The 22,145-nt window shown below is 38.6% G+C and overlaps 1 protein-coding gene across 1 annotated transcript in view; it reads left to right on the plus strand.

The window, feature by feature from the left end:
- Positions 1-848: 848 nt before the first annotated feature.
- Positions 849-22,145, plus strand: part of TCF4 (transcription factor 4) — a 326,213-nt gene continuing 304,916 nt past the window's right edge. Inside the window, 3 exon segments of the mRNA XM_030566724.1 lie at positions 849-1,128; positions 1,951-2,042; positions 3,674-3,746. Of these exon segments, the coding sequence (XP_030422584.1) occupies positions 1,068-1,128; positions 1,951-2,042; positions 3,674-3,746 (226 nt within the window). The 5' untranslated portion in view covers positions 849-1,067.

Below are 22,145 nucleotides of genomic sequence, written 5' to 3' on the forward strand. Positions count from 1 at the left end.
ACTTTCGCAGAAGATTTCTCTCTTTAAAATAGATATATATTTCCTTGGACTATTGTGAACATATTTGTGGCCATTAAGGTAAAGTTGCAATTTGCTGTTAGAGTAACTTGTGTGATTTTTTTTTGAATTGTTGATCCCGTTGTTTTATTTTTTAAAAAAGTACAACTTATGCAATGTGTAAATGCAAACTGAAAATACACTGTAATAGGGTATGTATGCAGGGTAGCTCTATGTAGGAACTTATATTGTTCAACGATCAATCTGCTGAATTTAGTGCTTTGTTATCTGCTGAAAATGAAGTCAGGGTTGAGATTTTGGAGTATATGGGGCCTGTAGCAGCAAAAATTGAAGTAAAAGTATAACATGCTTTAGGGGTGGAGTGGGAGGGGTCCGCTGGCATGGTCCCCGGAAACTTGAGTGTAAAAGAAATCAAATGGTTGAAACCCCCCCCCCCAGGTTTGTAGCAATACTCTCTGTAAATTGAAACCCAGCATGTGAAATGTAGCGTGAGGTACAAAAAAAATCATAACCGAACCAAAACAATTTAAAAAGATAAGCTGGATAATATGGGGGGGAGTGATATTCTTCTTGGCAAAGTCTTTCAATCACGTGTGTATTTGCAGCCTAGTATAAACTTGCTTTGCCATGTGTATGTGTGTGAGCTGAAGAAATTTAAAGTATAATCAATTTAAAAGTGCTTCGGACGGGGAGGAAATCGGCAACAATTTGACTGGGATTTCAGGCTACATGAGCTGCGGGTATGGAGGAAAATGAGGTGCCCGCTTTGCGTTTTTTCTTTCTGGAGGTGTTACTGTGAAAGCAAATCCCAGAGCCAGGGGAACGTGCTCTTTCTGCTGCTGCTGCTTTGTCCCCTTCCCTTTGCTGAACTTGCAGTCCGGCTTGTTTTGGTTTGTTTGCGGGGTTTTTTTTTTCTTTCTTCTCCTTCCCTGCCTCTCGCTTTCTCCTAAGGCAGAAAGAGTTTGGTTCGGAGTCGGAGCCCCGCCGTGTCTCTCTCGCTCTTTAGTGGCGGTAGCGGTGTGTGTTTGGCGAATGCCGTGATTCTAGCAATGAAACCCAGAGCTCGGTACTGTTCTTGGAAGGGGAGTCCCTCCTCTCCTCTCTCGGGCGGTAGGTACCGGAGCTAGGCTAGGGTCGATCGGTGGCCGGCCGGTGGGCATGGTGGAGCTAAGCTCGGATCTGTGGGCTCGGACAGGAGCTGCTGGAGGGGGCTCGCTCACCACGCGGCTTTTTATTTTTGAATGTATTTATTGATTTGTCTCCACGGGGGCTGCGAGCTCTTTATGGAGCGAGCCTCCCTATGCCCCCCTGCCCCTGGGCCCGTTGCCCACTTTAAAGGAACTGATGACTTTGCAGAGAGGCCTGGGGTGCTTTGATTATTTTCTTTTTTTAACTATCCTCTCTTTCATAGACGAGGGATTTGGTCTAATTGTCAAAGCCTGAATTCGCCCCCCACCCCATCCCCTTCCACTCAACCCCCAACTCTGGTTTTCCTTTGCACCCGGCGGCTCTTCACTCTAAAGACTTCGTGTCTTTTTTTTTTTTTTAATTCCTTACACGCTGCTTTACATGGAAGGAGGAAAAGGAAAAAAGTTGGGAGCGGATGGCTGTAGTTTCTTCTCTGCGATTCTCATTCATTCCTCGCTGAACCTCCTGTTGCATAAACGATACGCTGAGAGCGTGGCTCTATTTTTTTATTTTTTTTGGATTTGGGTTTAGAGTGTGGATGTTACCAGGTTTCGATCGTCTCTTTGGAAATACAATATCGTCTTTTTTGTTGTTGTTTTTGCTGCCCCTCCATCTTTTTTCCCTCCCTTCTTCTCAACTCCCCCTCCCCAATCTACCCGCCCCCCCCCACCAAAAAAAATCCGATTGTGTTTCCTCTAAGGCTCGGGACTGGGTTTCTGATTGCGGTTATTTCCATGTTTCTAGGTTTGTGTGATTTTGCTAAAATGCATCACCAACAGCGAATGGCTGCCTTAGGGACGGACAAAGAACTGAGTGATTTACTGGATTTCAGTGCGGTAAGAAACAACGGTAGAAATTAACAACAGCTGTAAAAAATATCTTCTAGCTGATCTGTTAAACTAAAAAAACCAAAAAACCAAAAAACAAAACAAAACAAAACTGTGATCTAAGTACATTGGGTAATTTGTAATCAGCAGCTAGACCCATGGTAAATATGCTCGCTTAAAAAAAACAAAAAAAAAAAACAAAACAAAAACAAGGGTCTTATTATATTTGTACGTGATGGGAGATGCAATCTTGTTCCTAGCTTACTTTTAATGTCATGGATGTCCAGAAATAATTTTTACAAAAAATCAACCCTCCTAAAAATGGACATTTCTCATCATTAGTTAATATAACAGTAATATAATACTATTACTCAGCACTTATGTACATTATCAAAGTGTTGATGGTACATGAACTAATTAATTACTAATTAGTTACGTATATTCTACTTTCAGTTCTTCCCTTGTTTCATTTTTTTGGCACATTGAGAGTGCAAAGAAATCCACAACTGCCTCAGTTTAAAGTTTTCACTGAAATCTCAGATGGCGTCTGCTGTCGTTAAACCTGTTTAAATCTTTCCTGAGGACCCCCGGCTAGATGGTGCTTTTTTAAAGTACTTTTTGTCTCTTTGGGTTTCTTGTAAATAGCCTAGTTTTGAGGGCAAACGTTAATCTGGATGTGTGCACTTGTCTAGTTTTATTCACCCCCCCCCAACCCTATCCTTCCTCTCCCTTCTCATCCCCTCCCCCCTTCCCCACAATGTGTCAGTAGCATTTATTTAAGGAAAAAATCAGTTTGGTGTAAGGTGCATGTATGTTCTAAAAAGAATCTCAACACTACCACAAAAATCAAAACCACCTTGTAAATGAGGCTATTTCAGTCTTCTGCTGCTGCTGCTGCTCAATACTTGCCTTTGGAGCAATGGCTTTGGGAAGTTTGGCCAGGAAATGTAGCCTGAGGCAGCTTTGCAGCCTCCTCTTTGCTTGTTGCACTTTTTCCATTTGTTCCTTCGCTTTTTGCAGGCTCTGACTCAGGGAAGGTGCGTATTATCCACTAGACACGTCGAAGAAGAGGGAAACCAATTAGGGTCGAAATAAATGCTGGAGAGAGAGAGAAGGGGGAGGGGAAGAGAGAGATTGAGAGAGAGAGAGAGTCTTGCTTCAAATTGCTCTCATGTTAGAGAGGAAATGAGAATTTAGGGCAGGTGGAACTTTGCATTGTTATTATTTGGGTTCACATATGACAGGCAAATCCTAAAACGGGATGGAAATGGACATTGCTACATTTATGGCCAAGGTTTCAACAAAAACTTTTTTTCCCGTGCCTTTGTCAGAATATGAGTTTGAGTGGGGATTGTTCATTACTAAGTTTTGGTAATATTGTTGGGGACTGTGATTTTGCCAAATGTTAGTTATATTGTTTGGGACTCTGATGAGCCTAATTAAAAAAAAAAAGGTGGTAGTGATAAGGGGCAGGGGGTGGGATTGTAAGAAATACTGTACCATTTTTGGGTCTCAGATGGATGATTCATATTAAATAAACTATTGATGTCCTTTTGTAGAGAATGCGGAAGGAACTTTGGGTTAACAATGAAGACAAAATCTCCTGTTTTCCAGCAGTAATGTTTCCTTGTTTCTTATAGATGTTTTCACCTCCTGTGAGCAGTGGGAAAAATGGACCAACTTCTTTGGCAAGTGGACATTTTACTGGCTCAAGTATGTAAAATCTTTGCTTAGCATGCAATTAAAATATTCGTAGTTATTTATTTACATGTATTATGTCTGTTTTGGTTGTGTTTTGGAGATCACATTCCTTGAGCGCTATATAAAAGCTGATATTACTATTATTTTGACAAGTCTGATTGGAACATTTTCAAATATTCCATACGTTTGTTATTGTAAATAAAAAAAATGAACAGTATAATTGTTCAAAGTGAGCTAGGTTAAATCTCGTTTTAAAAAAAATCAGACGGAGAATGTTTTGTTTAAAAATTGGAGTTTCTGAGTTTCTATATGAAGAACGATAACCAAAACAGCTAGGATAAGACTGAGTTTGTAAACAGGAATAAAGCCTCTTTTATTAAATTAATTAAATAAATAGATAGGAATCATAATAGAAAGGTTAGCCATACTAAAGCAAAGAATTCTTAATTTTAGAAGTTAATGTTTACTGATTGAATAATCTTGATCAACTTGAAATCTCAAAATTTTTCTTTTTAATTTAATACACTAATACTTTTTCTTTCCTAATGTTTTTACTCCTTTCAAAGAGTCTCCTGAAATTCACTGAGTATTATCATTATCATTATTATTAATATTATTTATTATTTATTGTAGTTGTAGTACATGGGCGACTTTTTCATCTAATAAATATAGGATCCTTGTTGGTGACACATTATATATGTGTATCTATGTATATGTATATATCAGAGATTTTGCAATAGAACACCTGTACAATGATTGTCTGGCAATTAGAGAGGAGTTTTATGTCGGAAATTTTTTTATATGCCTGACTACTTCAAATTAGACACATTTAAATTTCTTTATTCTTTTGCCTATTCCATTCCATTTAAGAGGGTTTCCTACATTGCTGCAGGGAGTGTTTTGGATGTGTCACAAATACATCTACAGTTAAACAGTTGCAGTGTCTTAAAAATACTGGCAATTGAACATAACTGTACAATGTACCTAACAGTATTGTATACAGAATACTGCTCTAAATCAGATAGTAAATTTGGACTAGTCTTTACTGCAAACTGTTACTGGATATCTAGATATATATATATATTACAAGTCATTGCATATAGTTTCATGTCTGATATTTTCAGTTTGTACTCAAGTAATTAAAGAAACTTCTTCTGTGCATTCAGTTTAACTATTTTTATGAAATGCACTGATACATTAATTAACTTTTAATTTCTAAAGAAGGACTTTATTACCATTAATTTGAAGTTAGTCTGTATTATACAATATTTATGTCATATTAGCTACCACTTAGAGTTATTAAACTCTATTTTTTAAGTCTCCTCTGATAATATTTAGATTTTTTTTAAATAATGAAAAGATATTTATGATTTTTCTTCATAAATATAGATATTTTTTCAGTGTAGTGACTTTGGAGATTTTACTGGTCTCAATACCTTTGCTGTCATAGTTTGCCTAGTATCTCTTATGTTAAAGTATGTAATCCCATTTTTATAATTTAATTGACAATAGCTGTTTTTATTGAATGTATAATATTCAATACATTTGTTTTCGTTGGACAGAAGTGTAAAGCGTTTGTGCCAGACAAATCAATTTGTCATGCTTATACATAATCAATGCAGTAGCTAACTCTGGGCTAGCAGCAGTTGACTAGATTGTTATTTTAAGAAATTTGTCTTATGCTTCAGCTATGAAGTCAGTGTGATAAAAAATAATAAAGGATAAAAATTCTATACATTTAATTAAATTGAGTTTTATAGTGTTTGTATTATGTCTGAAACTGAAACTATGGAAATAACTTTGGTGCATCATTTTTGACATGGAAATGATTTAATGAACTGAGGTAAGTCAGTAATATTAAGATGTGGACCATTTAAAATAACAGCTCTCTTTGAAATTCTTACTTAATCTCACTCTGTGCTAACATGCATATGCTTAAATATACCAGTTTGTGATAGAAGAGGGTAGAATTGCCCTACCTGATAAATAGAAATATATATTAGATTTTATTCACAGTGGTGTGAAGAACAATGTACACTATTTGTGTAAATAACTTGCAATTTACTATATAAAAATCTCCTGTTTGGTCATTAGACAGGGAATTTAAAATGAATATTCATTGGTCCCAAAAAAGATGTCAATGACCATATGTTAAAAGTATTGTACCCAATGCGCTAAATTGTATATCTGTGGCCTGAAGATATAGTTGTATAAAGAAAAAGTGTAGTTATTGTTTCATGGTGTTCCTGCTAGTCAGTTAGCTGTGAATGGTAGTGCCTTGGAAACTGCTGCAAGAGATGTTTTAGATAAATGAATATTCAGCAGCATTAAAAACAGTGATATTAGTAATTCAGAAATAGAATTTATTGTCTCAATTTTTTTTAGCTATCAGAATTTGTTCAAAACTGAGACATATACAGTTTACTTTTTCTATTGGATAGATGAACTTAAAAAGTTTTAGTAGACAATGACATTCCTCTATAAAGCTGATATTTCTTGTGTTGAAGAGGCACAGATGTCGTCATCCGTCTGTGTTGACTTGAAACTTCTCAGTACAAAAATACCCCAAAGAAAAGTAGTCCCATGTAGTGAGGTGAAACCAACTGGGTTTTGCAAAGTGTGGTAACGTTTAATCTTGAAGTCATCTTATAGCTTTTTACTCATTTAATACACAGTGCTCTGTTGTGATTTGTAGTGTGTGAATGGAAATAAAGTAGAGCCATATTTCCTTTAATCTTTAATTTCACAAACATGGATTCTTACCACCTTAAGAAATGGTGAGGCTGCAAGGGAGAAAGGAATGTAACCTGAGCCACAGCCATGACATTCCCATGGAGCATTTTTCACATGAAAGGTTTTTGTCAACCCAGTAAAGGACCAGCAGCTTTTGTTTGATGTTTGCAGGTGTTCAGCAGAGAGCACTAAAACAATTCAGCCATGCTGGTTCAGAGGCTCTGTGACCTTAACAGGGGGAATTGGTGAGGATTGGAATTATTTTTAAGAAAACTTACCTAGAGTTATTTCAACTTGTATGTTGAATTTGTAAAGTGATTTAATACCTGCTAGCCAATGGTCTTAAACCAAAATGAGAAAGACACATGTCCATTTGAATTAAGCCTTATTCATTTTTAGGAGAGGATGGCAAAATAACAAAATCTGCTTTTCCAACATTCTAAAATATGTTTTGAATATCTGTCATGTCCTTCGTTTGTATCAGCTCTCTACAGTAAAAATTGTTAGTTAGCAATGAGAGTGTGAGATAAGAGAGAGACAATAATTGTTTGTACTTGATTTTGAAATAGATTTTGATACAGACATGATATTGTTGGTACGAACAACTTGTTAGATCTAGGACATTGGTCACATCTGGCACAATTCAGATTTCCAGCTATTATATGGTGGTTACAAAATCCCTCTCCCTCCTAGTTGTGTTAAATTTTGGCTGCTTCTTCTTCTGCTAGTATTTAATTTTACCTACATTTTCAAGCATCTATTAAAGATTGCTCACGGTATGTGTATTTGAGTATTGTGTGGATGAGAACAGCAATAGAATGAATTAAACCTTAGGATTGGCATTGTGCGAAAAATCTTCATTAGCATAGACATCACTGAATATGTCAATTGATTTAAAAGATTTAAAAGCTTGCTTTTTTAATTTTGTCCCTAGTTTGATTAAGGTTGTCCTGAATTAGAAAAATAGTGATCACCAAATAATATTTCCTTAAGTAGAAAGACACAAATTCAGTTTGATTTTGAAGTTGGTTTTGACTTGGGCTGTGTTTGTGGGTAAATTGTAGCAAAATGTGAAGGGCTTTTAGTACAATTCATTCTTTGAGCATGCCCCTCTGTGATAAAGCACATTTTTTTTATTATTAGTTGATCAGCAGGAAAACTTATACTAAATATAATATTTATCTTAAAAAGGATTTTGGTAGCTGTTGGGTCTAGTGCCACCTCAGTTTGCATCCACAGTTCCCATTAGTATCTGTAGGAGGTGTGTGTGGGGGGAGAGAATAGACACAATTGGGAGATTTTTATGAGGAGTGCTATTATTATTTTATTTTTTTTTAAAATGCAGAATTACCGTTCAGCAGCAGAAAATAAAGTATGAGAGATTTTAACCATGCAGAGGAGTAGTTTTAATAACTGAGAAGTAGAAATTGGCATTGGTGTATGATTATATGTTGCAGTTAAATAGGTGCCCTGAAGGACTAGCTGTAGACATTTAAATTTGTAATGGATTAAGTTAAGAATCAGATTTAGAAAAATATTATTTAATATGGGCGTGGGCTTTAGTTGCATGTTGTGTCATGTTTATCAACTTGACACAAAACATTCCACCATTTCGGTGTATCGAGGCTAAAAAAAAAAAAAAAAGTAGCTGTAGAAATCGCAGACCCTTTGATCATTTAACCTGCCAGTCTTCACTACTATCAGATTGTATTTATGGATTGCAATAGTTTTCTCTAATTTTGTCCTTTGCTAATCTTTGAGGATTTAGCTACTCAAATACTCAAGAGCAACTACTTCCATATTTTTCATCACTAATGTTGTGTAATTATGATTAAGAAGAAAAAGAATGCTGGTTACCTCCCATCCTTCCAGCTATGTTTATGTATAAAGAGTTTGAATCCTGCTGCCATTAGCCTTCATGGCAAATCTCCTGTTGACTACACTGGAAGCAGGATAAGGCCTACGTTGTGGTATTTGAATTGGCCCTGAGATCCCTACATTTAGGAGTAAATAGGAGAGATTATTACCAAGCATGTACCTTATTTAATGTGCCAAAGGGAGTTTTATCCTATAAAGAGCATCATAAAATAATTGCCATCTATAATTATTTGAATATATTTTAATATTTGAAACTAAATTAGTATCTTAATAATATCAGAAAGAAAATATGACCCCCTCTTAACTTCTGGCGAAGTGGTCAGTGACAAACTGTAGCCTTGGAAGGTGATAGTTTAGGTAACAATTTACAAAGAAGGTTATGTAGAGTGCAGTATGGTGTTTATTATATTTGAAACTGTAATTTATACATGAACTTTGTTGTTAGCTAGTGTATCTTTTTTTCTGTTTGGTATGGGTTTGTTGTTTAATCGTGATCAGGGTATACCTATCCCATGATGTATGTATGTATGTATGTAACCCCATGTATGTACTCTGTAGTTCTAAAACATATATTTTCACAGTCTGAGTGATAAAAAATTAATTGGGTCCAAATTCAGCCAGTGCAGCTTGAAAGAATCATGTGCAGCTGCCACGGGAGTCTGTAGACCAAATTTAGCAGTGACATAAATGATGTTATAAGTTCTTGAATGAATGTAAGTTGGTCTGAAAAAGGTGCAAGTGTTAAACCAGTGTAACTTTCCCTGATCTGGAATTAAGCGGGTTTTCAAAACCAGTGTAACTTGCACACTGAAGGATACAGTAGAAAAAGAGATTATCAGGAGGGTGTGAGAGACAATAGGTTTTTTCTAATTTGATTTGTGCCCATACCACCCGCAGCCTGCTAGAAACCAAATTCACATTCCTTCTTGTCATAAGTCAGTGCAACTCCCATCAACTGAATTTGATTCCCATAGAACACTACTGAGGCATAGATGATAATTGCGTTGTGCACCTGCTGAACAACAGATCCTGAAAGGTGCATTGCTTTGCCACTTACACACATTTTCTGGCCATCTTACATTCAGTGTGTAATTTATGCTACCGTTTATGCCATGGTTGAATATGCAAGTCCAGCATTTGATAATGACTCTAGTAAATAACAGATTTTAAACAAATACACTTTGGGATTCAAAGACTGTTAAGAATTAAATAACATTTTTGGACATCAGCAAATTTTCTTTACCATATTACTGCAATGAGGAAATCACTTAACTAACATGAACAATTAAGTCACATAAACATGTATAATAGAACTATGTAATTAAAGTTTATGCTGAATCTCTTTTAAATGCTCAGAATCACCAAGTCCTAAAGACTGTCATATAAACAGTTGTGTTTTGAGCTTAAAACTATTCCTTTTTTCTTACATTTGCTATGATAAACAGTCATTTTTTAAGCTTTTCAGCTCAAACATTTACTTCTAAAGGTAAACTACATTTTGTATCTGGAAGTTTTTGACTTAGTAAGGCTTAGAAAGAAGTAGAGTTGTGGTGGCCTCTGGCCTGTGATTTTCAATGTTTGCTATTATGATGCTATTTAGATTTGTTCCCATGAGCCAATATAACAGATCTGCAATTGCTTAATAAGGAACAGTGTATATGTTTCAAATAGTCTGTATTTTAAAGGTCTTTTACCAGCATGTTTTTGGATAAATGTTATCAGGGTGGTGAACATAGCCATTCAACAGGTAGAAGTTAAACTTGTAAAAAAAGCGCAAATTCATTTATTTTCAGGAAGTATCTCAAGGGTCATATTAATTTTGTTTAGATGCTTCTAGAACCATTGGGGAAAAATCCCATAGTGTTCACTCAGACAAAACTCTTATTGAAGTTAGTTGGGTTGTATGGTCATAAATAAAATCAGATTTTGGTCTCTAGAGAAAAGAATCAATGTAATTTGGGAATAGTTGACATGTCCTATTTAATAAATGTATATATTTATACTATTGTAAATATAAGTGTGTATATTATACTCCTCCCTAACCTTTGTCTATATGTTTATCAGTCTTTAAATTCTTAGAAGTCCTTCGGACAAGAATCCTTTTTTTCTGTCTGGAAAGCACCCTACTACATGGTTGGAAGCAATGGGGAACAAGATACTTCCAAATAACAATAAGAGCCAAATGAGATAACTTTGGACATTTAGTCTGGCCCACACTCTGTTCTGCAGTGTTAATCCTTACAAGAAACTGCATGTAGGAATCTTAATTTTAAACATAGAACCGGATTTTTAAAAATAACTACCAAAATTGTGCGTCCGCATTTGATTAGCTATTTATATTTGAATGTCCAAGGGCCGAGAACAATGAGGTCTTTAGCGTCGTCAACTTCTGTTGTTGTTAGGAAGTACTCCCAAGATCTGGCCCAAGTGCTGAAGCTCTGCTACCATTATCTGTATTTATGAAGTATAAACATTTGGGATGTATGCCTTCATGCTATATGTCTTCTTTTGAATACTGGGCCTCCATATGTCTTATCTAACCTGCTTTCAGTAAGGACTTATTGCCTAGTAGTCATTGGCAAGGCTGTAGTACAGCAGCAGTAGTGGTTGAATTTTTAGACAATTTTCTTAATATTTTGTAAGGCTATTAAAGTATTTTTTTTTCTTAACAGACTTGCAGGAATAGCAAAAGTGTTGAGAAGGTTGGCATGTTTACTTTCATCCCAAAAGTAAATAAAAGTGCAGTTGATCAGCTTATCAAACAGCCAAGTGCGTTTAAAAATCAGTTTATCTCGGGGGATTTCAGAGCTGTGAAAAGGTATTTTATTTAAAGGTACAGTAACAGAATTGTTCCTGTGAATGCTATTGTGCTTTCTTGTGACAGTTAGCATTCAGTGAATGACTTTCTCGGCTATCATTGGTGATAATGACAATATGGAGTTTATTAACTGCATTGATCTATTTTGGAAACAGCACTTCACACATCCTGCTGTATTTGGAGAGTACTTTTGAGGAATTAGTCTTATCTTGTAGAGTTGATTTTTAAAAATAATTAGAGATTCCTCTTTCAGTTGATGGAAAATCTCTGAGGTTAAGATCATGTATTAAGCACTTATGTAGTGCCTTTCACCCAGTCGATTCAAAATCTGTCGAAAGTGAAGGATGAGATATTGGTCACTGAAATTAAATGTTTAATAAGGATCTGATCCTGCTTCCACTGAACTCAAATTCTGATCTCCAGATGACTTCCAGGGGAGTAGAATTGGGCTTTAATTGTCGTCTTTCAGATTTGCTTTAAGGGTGACGTGTCCTGCAGACCTTACTTGTGTTAGTATTCTTATTGAAGTCAGTGGGAGCAGTTAGGTCAGTGGACTTTCTCACGTGATTAAGAGCAGCAGAATTGAGCCTTATGTGGATATACTATACATATTCGTGCTCATTATATTCATAGGGTGAGAGTCTGTGCTGTGCCATGATACAACTTGCAGTCCAAGAGGAAGTGGGGCTCAGGTGTCTGTCATCTTTGTGCCTTTCTGATTCTGATTAGTTCAGGGGGCCTCAGTGGCCCCTAGCCAGGGCTGTCAACATCATGATAACCTATCACCAGCTGCCTGTAGACAGAAGCACTGTCTAGAATCTCTGCAACACTATGTGCTGCAGCTCCACCTCTTCATACCCTTGACATCCCCTTCCCATCTTCAGCCCCACCCTTTATATTAGGATTTGCAAGAGTCCTTGTAATACAGCTTGTGGCTGTTGTCTTCAGTTCTTGTGCTGGGGGAATTCTCCTCTTGGCTGGCTCCTAGGGTTTTAGAACCCTTTAATGTTGCTCCAACCCTGTTACTCAGCGTACTGTGACCAGAACAGGGGTGAGAATCTCACCCACAGATTTTAAGTCCAGAAAGAACCATTATGATCATGTAGGGTGTCCATTTGCATAACACAGGCCATAGAATTTCACCCAGTAATTTCTGCATCTAAGCCAATATCTTTGACAAAGACTTTCAGTCTAATCAGATATACCAATATAATATATAAGATGGTAGTGTTCCAATTCATTATATTTTGTGAGTCTGTAACTTGATTGAGCACCTATCTGTCTGAATTCTGATGATGTTGACCATAAACAAAGGATTCCTGAACTGCCTTGTTCCTGAATAATTTATATAAAAATGGGGGTTACCAGATTAACACAGCATAACCTGGTTTCTCCTTGGATCATGCATTTAACTATGATCAACCCGTTTGATAAATAACCGTTAAAATGATTTTGTTATGTTAAAAATAACAAAGCATGACTCCTGATTGAATATCAAGACTGTAATTTAATCTCAGAGGTTCTAGTACTGTTCATAAACCATTTGAGTTGTTTTGTACTTTGTGACATCAGCCTAAAACTTGATTGAATTATGTCTTTGTACCATGAGAGCACCTGCTAGTGCCGCAAGACTTAAGGGTCTGTCAACATTTCCATTACAAACCTTCTTTCTGAGAAGTTTGTGCCTTGGACTGAGCATTTGAATTTTGCTCAGAACTGGCATATAAACTTTCAGCCTGGGAGCAAAATACCGCCAAACTGTAACATAGTGCATAATGTATCAGTGCCACATTTTTTTAATCACTGGATTTCCCTTTTAAGATGTCTGATCCTGCATTCCTTAGTTGGACAGAGCTCCTATTTCAAGTCAATGGGAGTTTTGCCGGAGTGAGGACAGCAAGTGTTGGCCATCAGTGAGATGCAGTGAATGAAAGGGAGTTATTTTGAAGTCTTAAAAGCAAGGCTGTCCTGAGCTGAGGCTGTGACAAACGGAGCCTCTGTAGTGCAAGGGCCTATAAATTCTTTGTGTGAACCTGCATATATTGCATATGTTTTGAGGGTAACTAGGTGCATGGTAGATCCATACTAGCAGCCTTGCCTACTGCTAGCATGACGGACCTGTGAAGGGATTCCCATCTAGAGAGCAATGCTGGGTTTGCTTTCAAGCCGTCCAGTCCCTTTCCTAAACCACTGCCTAGCACCAATCACTTCTCACCCCCTCCAAATAAGATCAGAAGCAGGAAAGATATTGCAGTCAAGTATGTAGCAGTGGACATTGTGGTTCAAAGCATACTTGGGGGAAAATCTTCATTTAAATGTTTTTGTTATATTTTAAACAGAATGTAAAAGTCTCATCCTTCCATAGAAACTTGGAAAGATGCAGTTAAGTGCGTGGGAGTATCTTCTACCTTGAATCTGTGGAGACTGGAGAGTGAATCTTGTTGGGGACATGTGGGGGCAGAGGCTAGGAGGGAATGCAAGGCAACCTGGTAGCATCCGCAGTGCTGCTCCTTTGGCTGAGACTCTCATGAATGAAGATCTATGTTAGCATCAGGCAGATTTCTTGTGTGGATTTAATATGTATATAGATAGATCATGTGGTTTGATACCTATATTAAATGGGGTTAAAATGGAATTTCTGTGCTCAGATGCACATTCATAATTTCAATGACTTGAATGGCCCAGAGTTCCATCACTTTTACAATTTTAAATTAGAATGATAACAAATCTGTAAATACACTTTTTGTGATTTAATTATACCTGTATATTAATTCAATACGTCTGTTTTCTTTGACCATTAAAGTGGCTTTTTAATCACATAAAATAGGGGATATGCCTGAACTATAGTTTAGTCAACCTTACAGTGCACCGATATCAAACTATGAAAACCCAGTGTAATGTGTCAATTTTTGGCAAACCAAATAGTGCTTGAATTCAGTTTTCAGGATCTCGCATTAATATTTAAGTACAGACTCTAGCTGGCTGACCTGGGGTATTCATTCTGGTTAAGACTGGATTGAAATACTAAGTGAACAGAAATGGAAAAAGGCAAGTGTCTTGATCCCACGTAAGTTCAATGCAAGGTTTGCCATTGACTTTAGTTGAGACAGAATTAGGCCCAATTATATTACATTTTGATCAGAAGAAGATTAACATTTTAGTTGTGGAAAATGATAAAAATACCCTTATAGAGAGCTATTTTCTTTAAAATAAAACCTAAAAGAAAATATTTATCCTTTTACTCCCTAGAAGACTTGAGTTCAGGAGTCTGTGTTTGCTTGGTTACTGTTGATAACATCAGCCTCCTCCATGTTATCATTGTTTAGAGGGAACAGGCAGAATGCTGACCTTTGGATTGGCAGGACGTGAAGGAAGAGGAAGGTTTATCTTGTGGTTAAGGCAGTGGACTGGACGTCTAGGTTCATTTCCTAGCTTTGCCACAGATTTCTTTGTGACATTGGGCAAGTCCCACATCTCTGACTGTGTCTCAGTTCCCATCTGAATGGGGTAGATAGTACTTCCTTTGTGTGTTTGGTCTATTTCTTGGCAGAGACTGTCTCTTTCTTTTTGTTCAGTGCCTCGCACACTGTGGCCTCTGAACACTGCTGTAATATAAATAGAAATAAAAGTGATTTTCAAATACTGCGTTTTATTCTAAATGTGTTTTTAATTTTTAACTCTGTATAAGAGGTCAGTCCTGCAAAGCGCTGAACATCCGCAGGAGGGGTTCAGCATCTTGCTGAATTGGGTCTATATTCTGTTAGAAGTAAGTCCTTTTTTGCTCCTTACCTCCACTGCATGACTGTTCCATTCTGTGCATCCGAAGAAGTGAGCCGTAGCCCACGAAAGCTTATGCTGAAATAAAAAATTTGTTAGTCTCTAAGGTGCCACAAGTATTCCTGTTCTTTTTGCGGATACAGACTAACACGGCTGCTACTCTAATACCATCCAATAGGCATTAGAACTACTACGGTTTTGCTTCATGGCCTGTTGGGACTGAACAGAGATTTAGAGAGAAGGGCAGGGGTGGGTTCTTGGCTGCATGACTGCCACAGATAGATCCAATACCCAAACCTCGTGCAAGGGGAAGGATGGGGCTCAAGAGCTTCCTTAGCTTCTGCAGTAACAGCAGGCCTGGGTTTTCCCTACTGTTACTCCACCAGTTTGGTGCATCATTTGTCTCTCTTGATCTCAGTGGACCTCCCCAACACTCAGCTCTTTTACCTGCATTGTGGAGGAGAGGATATGGATATTACGAGGATATGGATATTACGATTTAATGGAGGAGAGAATATGGATATTACGATTTAATGATCTGGATATTAAGATTTTTGTGTTGTGATTTTAGTGCAAAAGCCTAAAGCTTTGCACTTCACCTTGTAGAAATCATACCTACCCAGATTTAGAAAAAAATGCTGGTTTAGTCCTTCTTAAATACATTATTTTATAGTACAGTGTATATCAAAGCACTTCATAAAAGCTGTATTGATTTTTGGTGCATAATTTTACCTGAGTTTGGATGAGCCACTTTTTTTAGTTGTTAAGCTTAAAATCCTTGTTCACGAGTAACTGAATGTTTGTGATGAAGATTTGTAGGAGAAATGGACATAAAGATTTGGAAAATAAAGATTAGCTATTCTTGTCTGTATAGATAAGTTGGGCTATTCTGTTTTTTGATGGATGTCTACAATTATTGCCTTGTATTCTTTCATCTCGTCTATGTATTACCAAAACAATTTGTTTAGTAGCACCTTGTAAACTGAATTCACTCTTCTATGCTGGCTAGGTATCAGATACCACATGCAGTATGTTATCAAGGAGTCTTTGTTGATTGGTCTTAAACTAATGCTATTTGAGGGCAGTTTTGTTCTTTGTGATATTCTAGGTCCTCTGAAATCAGGTTTATTTGATTGTATTTTGTCCATAGAAGCCTTTGGAGAAGAATGTAGTTAAGTACATCTAGAAGCTAGGTGATGCCGCTTCATTCTACAGGATCTAGTTGCTAACAAATGCACTGCTTAACTTCTGTTTTTCTAATTGTCTAGTTGTCTAATTGCTCTGTAGATTTTGTATTCTTCGGGGATATTTACTTAGGAAATACTGTGTCTTGTATAAATAGAAAAAAAATTCATGTTCCTAAATTAGATATTTCATAAACACCACAAATTAGAGAATTTAATTTAAGAGCCAGCTTATTAACTAATGGACATTGTTTTTTTACTCTCCTAATTTCCTCGTTTATATTCCACTTTATTTCTTTTATCTCTCTCTTTTAAAACTGGAGTAGCTAATTGGCATTAGTGGCAGCATAGTGGTGACAGTGCTTCAGGTTCTTGCTCATGTCAAGATTTGATTAAGCGGTTTGGTCAGTGTGAACTAGCAATGCTTCTTCTCATGTCTCTGACTGTGATTGAAACGTACAAGATCCTGAAAATGCGTTGATATCTAATTAGGAAGTTAACATAGCAAAATTGCCAATTACACAAAAATAAACACACAGTTCAGAATAATTTTTGGTACCACAGGAGCTTTTAATGTATATTCTGCTCCATGTCTACAAGTACCTTGTTGGTTTTCTGCTTAATACTTAGTAGTGAAAATTAAACCTTACGTTGTTATTATTTTAAGCATGAAACTAGTTTAGTTGAAAGACTGTTGCCAGACTTGAAGAAAAACCAAAACCATTTTCACTCCCCTCTGGGTTAATATTAAACATTTCTGTTTAGTCTTGGGTAATCAGAGACAGTGAGTACATCTACACTACGGGATTATTCCGATTTTACAGAAACAATTTTTTAAAAACAGATTGTATTAAGTCGAGTGTACGCAGCCACACTAAGCACATTAATTCAGCGGTGTGTGTCCATGTACCGACGCTAGTGTCGATTTCTGGAGTGTTGCACTGTGGGTAGCTATCCCATAGCTATCCCATAGTTCCCGCAGTCTCCCCCGCCCCTTGGAATTCTGGGTTGAGATCCCAGTGCCTGATGGAGCAAAAAACATTGTGGCGGGTGGTTCTGGGTACAGCCTTACCCCTCCCTCCGTGAAAGCAGCAGACAACCGTTTCGCACCTTTTTTCCTGGGTGAACTGTGCAAACGCCATAGCACAGCAAGCCTGAACCCTGCTCAGCTCAAGACCGCAATCGTGGACGTTATAAACACCTCACGCATTCTGTCAGTCTGTGCTGAACTAGGACCTGCAAAACCAGACGAGAAGGAGGCGGCTACGGCAGCGTGGCGACGAGACTGATGAGGAGAATGACACAGAATTCTCTCAAACCGCGGGCCCCTGCGCTTTGGAGATCCTGCTGGTAATGGGGCAGGTTCTAGCCATTGAACGCCAATTTTGGGCCTGAGAAACAAGCAAAGACTGGTGGGACCGCATAGTTTTGCAGGTTTGGGACGATTCCCAGTGGCTGCAAAACTTTTGCATGCGTAAGGGCACTTTCATGGAACTTTGTGACTTGCTTTCCCCTGCCCTGAAACGCCAGAATACCAAGATGAGAGCAGCCCTCACAGTTGAGAAGCAAGTGGCAATAGCCCTCTGGAAGTTTGCAACGCCAGACAGCTACCGTTCAGTTGGGAATCAATTTGGAGTGGGCACATCTACTGTGGGGGCTGCTGTGATGCAAGTAGCCAAAGCAATCATTAAGCTGCTGCTACGAAAGGTAGTGACTCTGGGAAATGTGCAGGTCATAGCGGATGGCTTTGCTGCAATGGGATTCCCTAACTGTGGTGGGGCGATAGATGGAACCCATATCCCTATCTTGGCACTGGAGCACCAGGGCATCCAGTACATACACCGCAAGGGGTACTTTTAAATGGTGCTGCAAGCACTGGTGGATCACAAGGGACGTTTCACCAACATCCATGTGGGATGGCGGGGAAGGGTTCATGACGCTCGCATTTTCAGGAACACTACTCTGTTTAAACGGCTCCAGCAGGGGAATTACTTCCCAGACCAGAAAATAACAGTTGGGAATGTTGAAATACCTGTTGTTATCCTGGGGGACCCAGCCTACCCCTTGATGCCATGGCTCATGAAGCCATACACAGGCAACCTGGACAGTAGTCAGGAGTAGTTCAACTACAGGCTGAGCAAGTGCAGAATGTGATAGAATGTGCATTTGGCCGTTTAAAGGCGTGCTGGCGCACATTACTGACTTGTTCTGACCTCAGCCAAATCAATGTCCCCATTGTTATTGCTGCTTGCTGTGTGCTCCATAATCTCTGTGAGAATAAGGGGGAGACTTCTATGGCGGGGTGGGAGGCTGAGGCAAATCATCTGGCCGCTGATTATGCGCAGCCAGACACCAGGGTGATTAGAAGAGCACACCAGGAAGTGGTGCACATCAGAGAAGCTTTGAAAACCAGTTTCATCACGGGCCAGGGTACGGTCTGACTGCTGTGTTTGTTTCCCCTTGATGAACCCTTCTCCTTGATTGACTCATTCCCGGTAAGCAAGCCACCTTCCCACTTCGATTACAGCTTGCTTTCTAAGGAAATAAAGTCACTATCATTTAAAAATCATGTATTCTTTATTAATTCATTATAAAAAGAGGGAGAGAACTGACAGGGTAGCCCGGATGGGGTTTGGGAGGAGGATAGGAGGGAAGGAAAAGGCCACTAAAAAAATTTCAAAGTAATGACAGCTTTTTGGTTGGGCTGTCCACAGGGGTGGTGTGGGCGGGTGCACGAAGCCTTCTCCCACGCGTTCTTACACATCTGGGTGAGGAGGATTTGGAACATGGTGAGGGTGGTTACACAGGGGCTGCAGCGGCACTCTGTGATCCTGCTGCTGTTCCTGAAGGTCCACCAGACATCGGAGGATGTCAGTTTGATCACGCAGCAGCCCCAGCGTTGCATCCCGCCACCGCTGATCTTCCTGCCTACACCTCTGATCTTCCTGCTGCCACCTCTCATCTCGAGCGTCCCTCCTCTCCTCACGTTAGTCCCTCCTGTCCTCACGTTCACTGGCATCTTTCCTGTAATTTGATACCATGTTCTTCCAGTCATTCAGATGAGCTCTCCTTTCCCAAATACCAAGCAAATCCTGTTGAGTGCTGCTTCTTTCCTGTTAACATGCAGCGAACCCCCCCTAGAATTGCATGCAGCTCAGCGTAGAAGTGGCATGTTTTTGGCCCTGCCCCGGACCTTCCATTTGCTTCTTTGGTTTTCTGGTAGGTTTGTCTGAGCTCCTTAACTTTCACATGGCACTGTACTGAGTCCCTGGTGTGGCCTCTGTGCATCATGGTCTTAGAAATGTCTTTTCATTTCTTCTTTTGGAACGGAGTTCTGTTAGCATGGAATCCTCTCCCCATATAGCAATCAGATCCAGTACCTCCCGTGCGGTCCATGCTGGAGTCTTTTTCGATACTCAGGAGACTGCATTGTTACCTGTGCTGATGAGCTGTGCGTGGTCACCTGTGCTGGTGAGCTCTCCACGCTGGCCAAACAGGAAATGAAATTCAAAAGTTCGCGGGGCTTTTCCTGTCTACCTGGCCAGTGCATCCGAGTTCAGATGGCTTTCCAGAGCGGTCACAATGGTGCACTGTGGGATACCGCCCGGAGGCCAATACCGTCAATTTGCGGCCACACTAACCCTAATCCGACATGGCAATACCGATTTTAGTGCTACTCCTCTCGTCGGGGAGGAGTACGGAAATCGGTTTAAAGAGCCCTTTATATTGGTATAAAGGACCTAGTTGTGTGGACGGGTGCAGGGTTAAATTGGTTTAACGCTGCTAAATTCAGTTTAAACGCATAGTGTAGACCAGGCCTGTATCAGGAAGACTGTTCTTCCTTCCTTGAATGTGGAAACTGGAATGTGTGATGTATTGTACCTTTACCTGTAAGAAGCCAGTCTGCCACGGGGCAGAGCTGGGATGCATTTTCAAAATGGGAATTTTACAGAGGGAGAGACACAGACACACTTTGCTAAGTGTCATGGAGATTTTATATTTGTTCCTTCTTTGTTGATTTCCTTAATCTAGTCATTTAGACTGAAAATCCACTGAGATTACTAAAAAAAAAAAAAAAGAAAAAAGAGGCAGACATATTCTTTCTATGCTCACCCAATCCTACCCAGTGTTGAGCAGGATGAGACCCATTTCCTGCAAGAGGGACAATCAACTTGATCAATTAATCAATTTCAAAGTATGACATTTACTTTGGAATTCCCCTGCAAATTTTTGTGGTTTTGCAACGACATTTTCCTATTTTTTGTTTTTAAATCTCCATCTGTCTCTGTCTGAGAAACCCAGAGAAACAGGAAATTAAGTATGTAGGGGAAGCAGTGAAAATGTCTAATATACAAAGTAGTGTGAAATGCACCAGTAAACACACTGAAAATAATAGTGAGAAAGAACTTACTCTTTTTAATCTTTTTCATTTGCACTAAGGTTTTTTTAGTTGATGGGGTCTCTTTAAGTGTTATCAGGGTCTGTATTATCTCCTTTCCTTTTCCCCAGAATACAGTGACCTTTCTCCACTCTCATGACTCTGTCGGATCATTAGATGAACAGCAAATCCATTCTCTTGTTCTAGTGTTTTTCACGTTATTGATTTATATTCATGGAAGACTGTCACTGTGTTTGAGGTGGCACAACATTTAGAGTATGGCTTGGTTCCATCTCACAAAGAGTTTAATGATCTATTAAATGCCTAATCTCTCAATATGTACAATATTCACAGTAAACATTTTTTACTGAAAATACATAATCCAATATCAAGGAAAGACTTAATATCAAGGAAAGACTTATCTGAAACGTCTACGAAGCTAGAAGAAATAACAAACAATTTTGTCTGTTGATTTCTTCAACCCATGCTAAAAAACAAAGTGTTACCTCATTACTTTCTAGAATGTGTCTCGATTTAACTTAGCAGCCCAGTGCATCCCACAGCAGAAATTCTTATTGTTTATTGGGAAGGATGAAGCTTAATACATTTCTTCAAGTACATTAATCCATCAAAAGAAATAGCTGAAGGTGAATGGGAGTTACTGAGCCCCCACGGTATCTAAATGAATTGTATTCCAAAGGTACTGTCTGTTTTAAATATCACACCCTCCCCCAAGAACCCTTGTAGAGAGGGATATTTGTAAATCCCATGGTGCCAGAGGCTAAAAACTTTTCAAATCGCTCAAAAACATTTTGAAGCAGTTATAATGGTCCATATGTTCCCTTTGTACTGAAAATGTGCACAAAGAATAAAGATCCACAGAAATGTACTGCAAAAATGAGCTGTGCTATTTATTCAAAGCATACCCTCTAGTCGTGGCTGGAGATGCTCCTTGAAGACAGCCAAAAATATGGTTACCATGTTGGAGAAACTATTATAGGAAACCAGGTTGTGCATAGCTATGCAGTGAGCTATTTCCAGCTTCTTTCAGTCAGAGGTGAAGCCAGCTCTCCATCATTAACAGCATATATTCAGTACTCCATGATAACATCATTATCATGCCAAAGCAAGGTTCTCGTGCCTGTGCATAGCAAGTTATTGTTATTAGCAAGGGAATCCTAAGCTGACCAATTAGTTTATAGCCCTGTATCTGATCCAGTATCTGGTCTCTCAGGAAGAGAGGAGAGAGTGTCCTTTTTAAGCTGCCACATTTCCAAAAGTACACCTCTACCTCGATATAACACTGTCTTCGGGTGTCAAAAAATCTTACTGTGTTATAGGTGAAACTGCATTATATTTAACTTGTTTTTATCCACCGGAGTGCACAGTCCCGCTCCCCAGAGCACTGCTTTACCATGTTATAGCCAAATTCGTGTTATATCGAGTGGTGTTATATTGAGGTAGAGGTGTATAAGAGGTTTCAGATACCCTATCTAGTTTCTTAATCTTAATTTGTTCATAAGGAGGAAACTTGAAGATGGAATCTCTTCAGAGTATGTGAGCTTCCCACAGTCAAGAAGCTACCTCACTCTAAGAGGCCAAGTTTCTTGTTGGTGCTTCAAAGAGAGAGTTTCTTTGAACTG

Source organism: Gopherus evgoodei, chromosome 6 (assembly GCF_007399415.2).
Source record: "Gopherus evgoodei ecotype Sinaloan lineage chromosome 6, rGopEvg1_v1.p, whole genome shotgun sequence".
Classification (NCBI taxonomy): domain Eukaryota; kingdom Metazoa; phylum Chordata; order Testudines; family Testudinidae; genus Gopherus; species Gopherus evgoodei.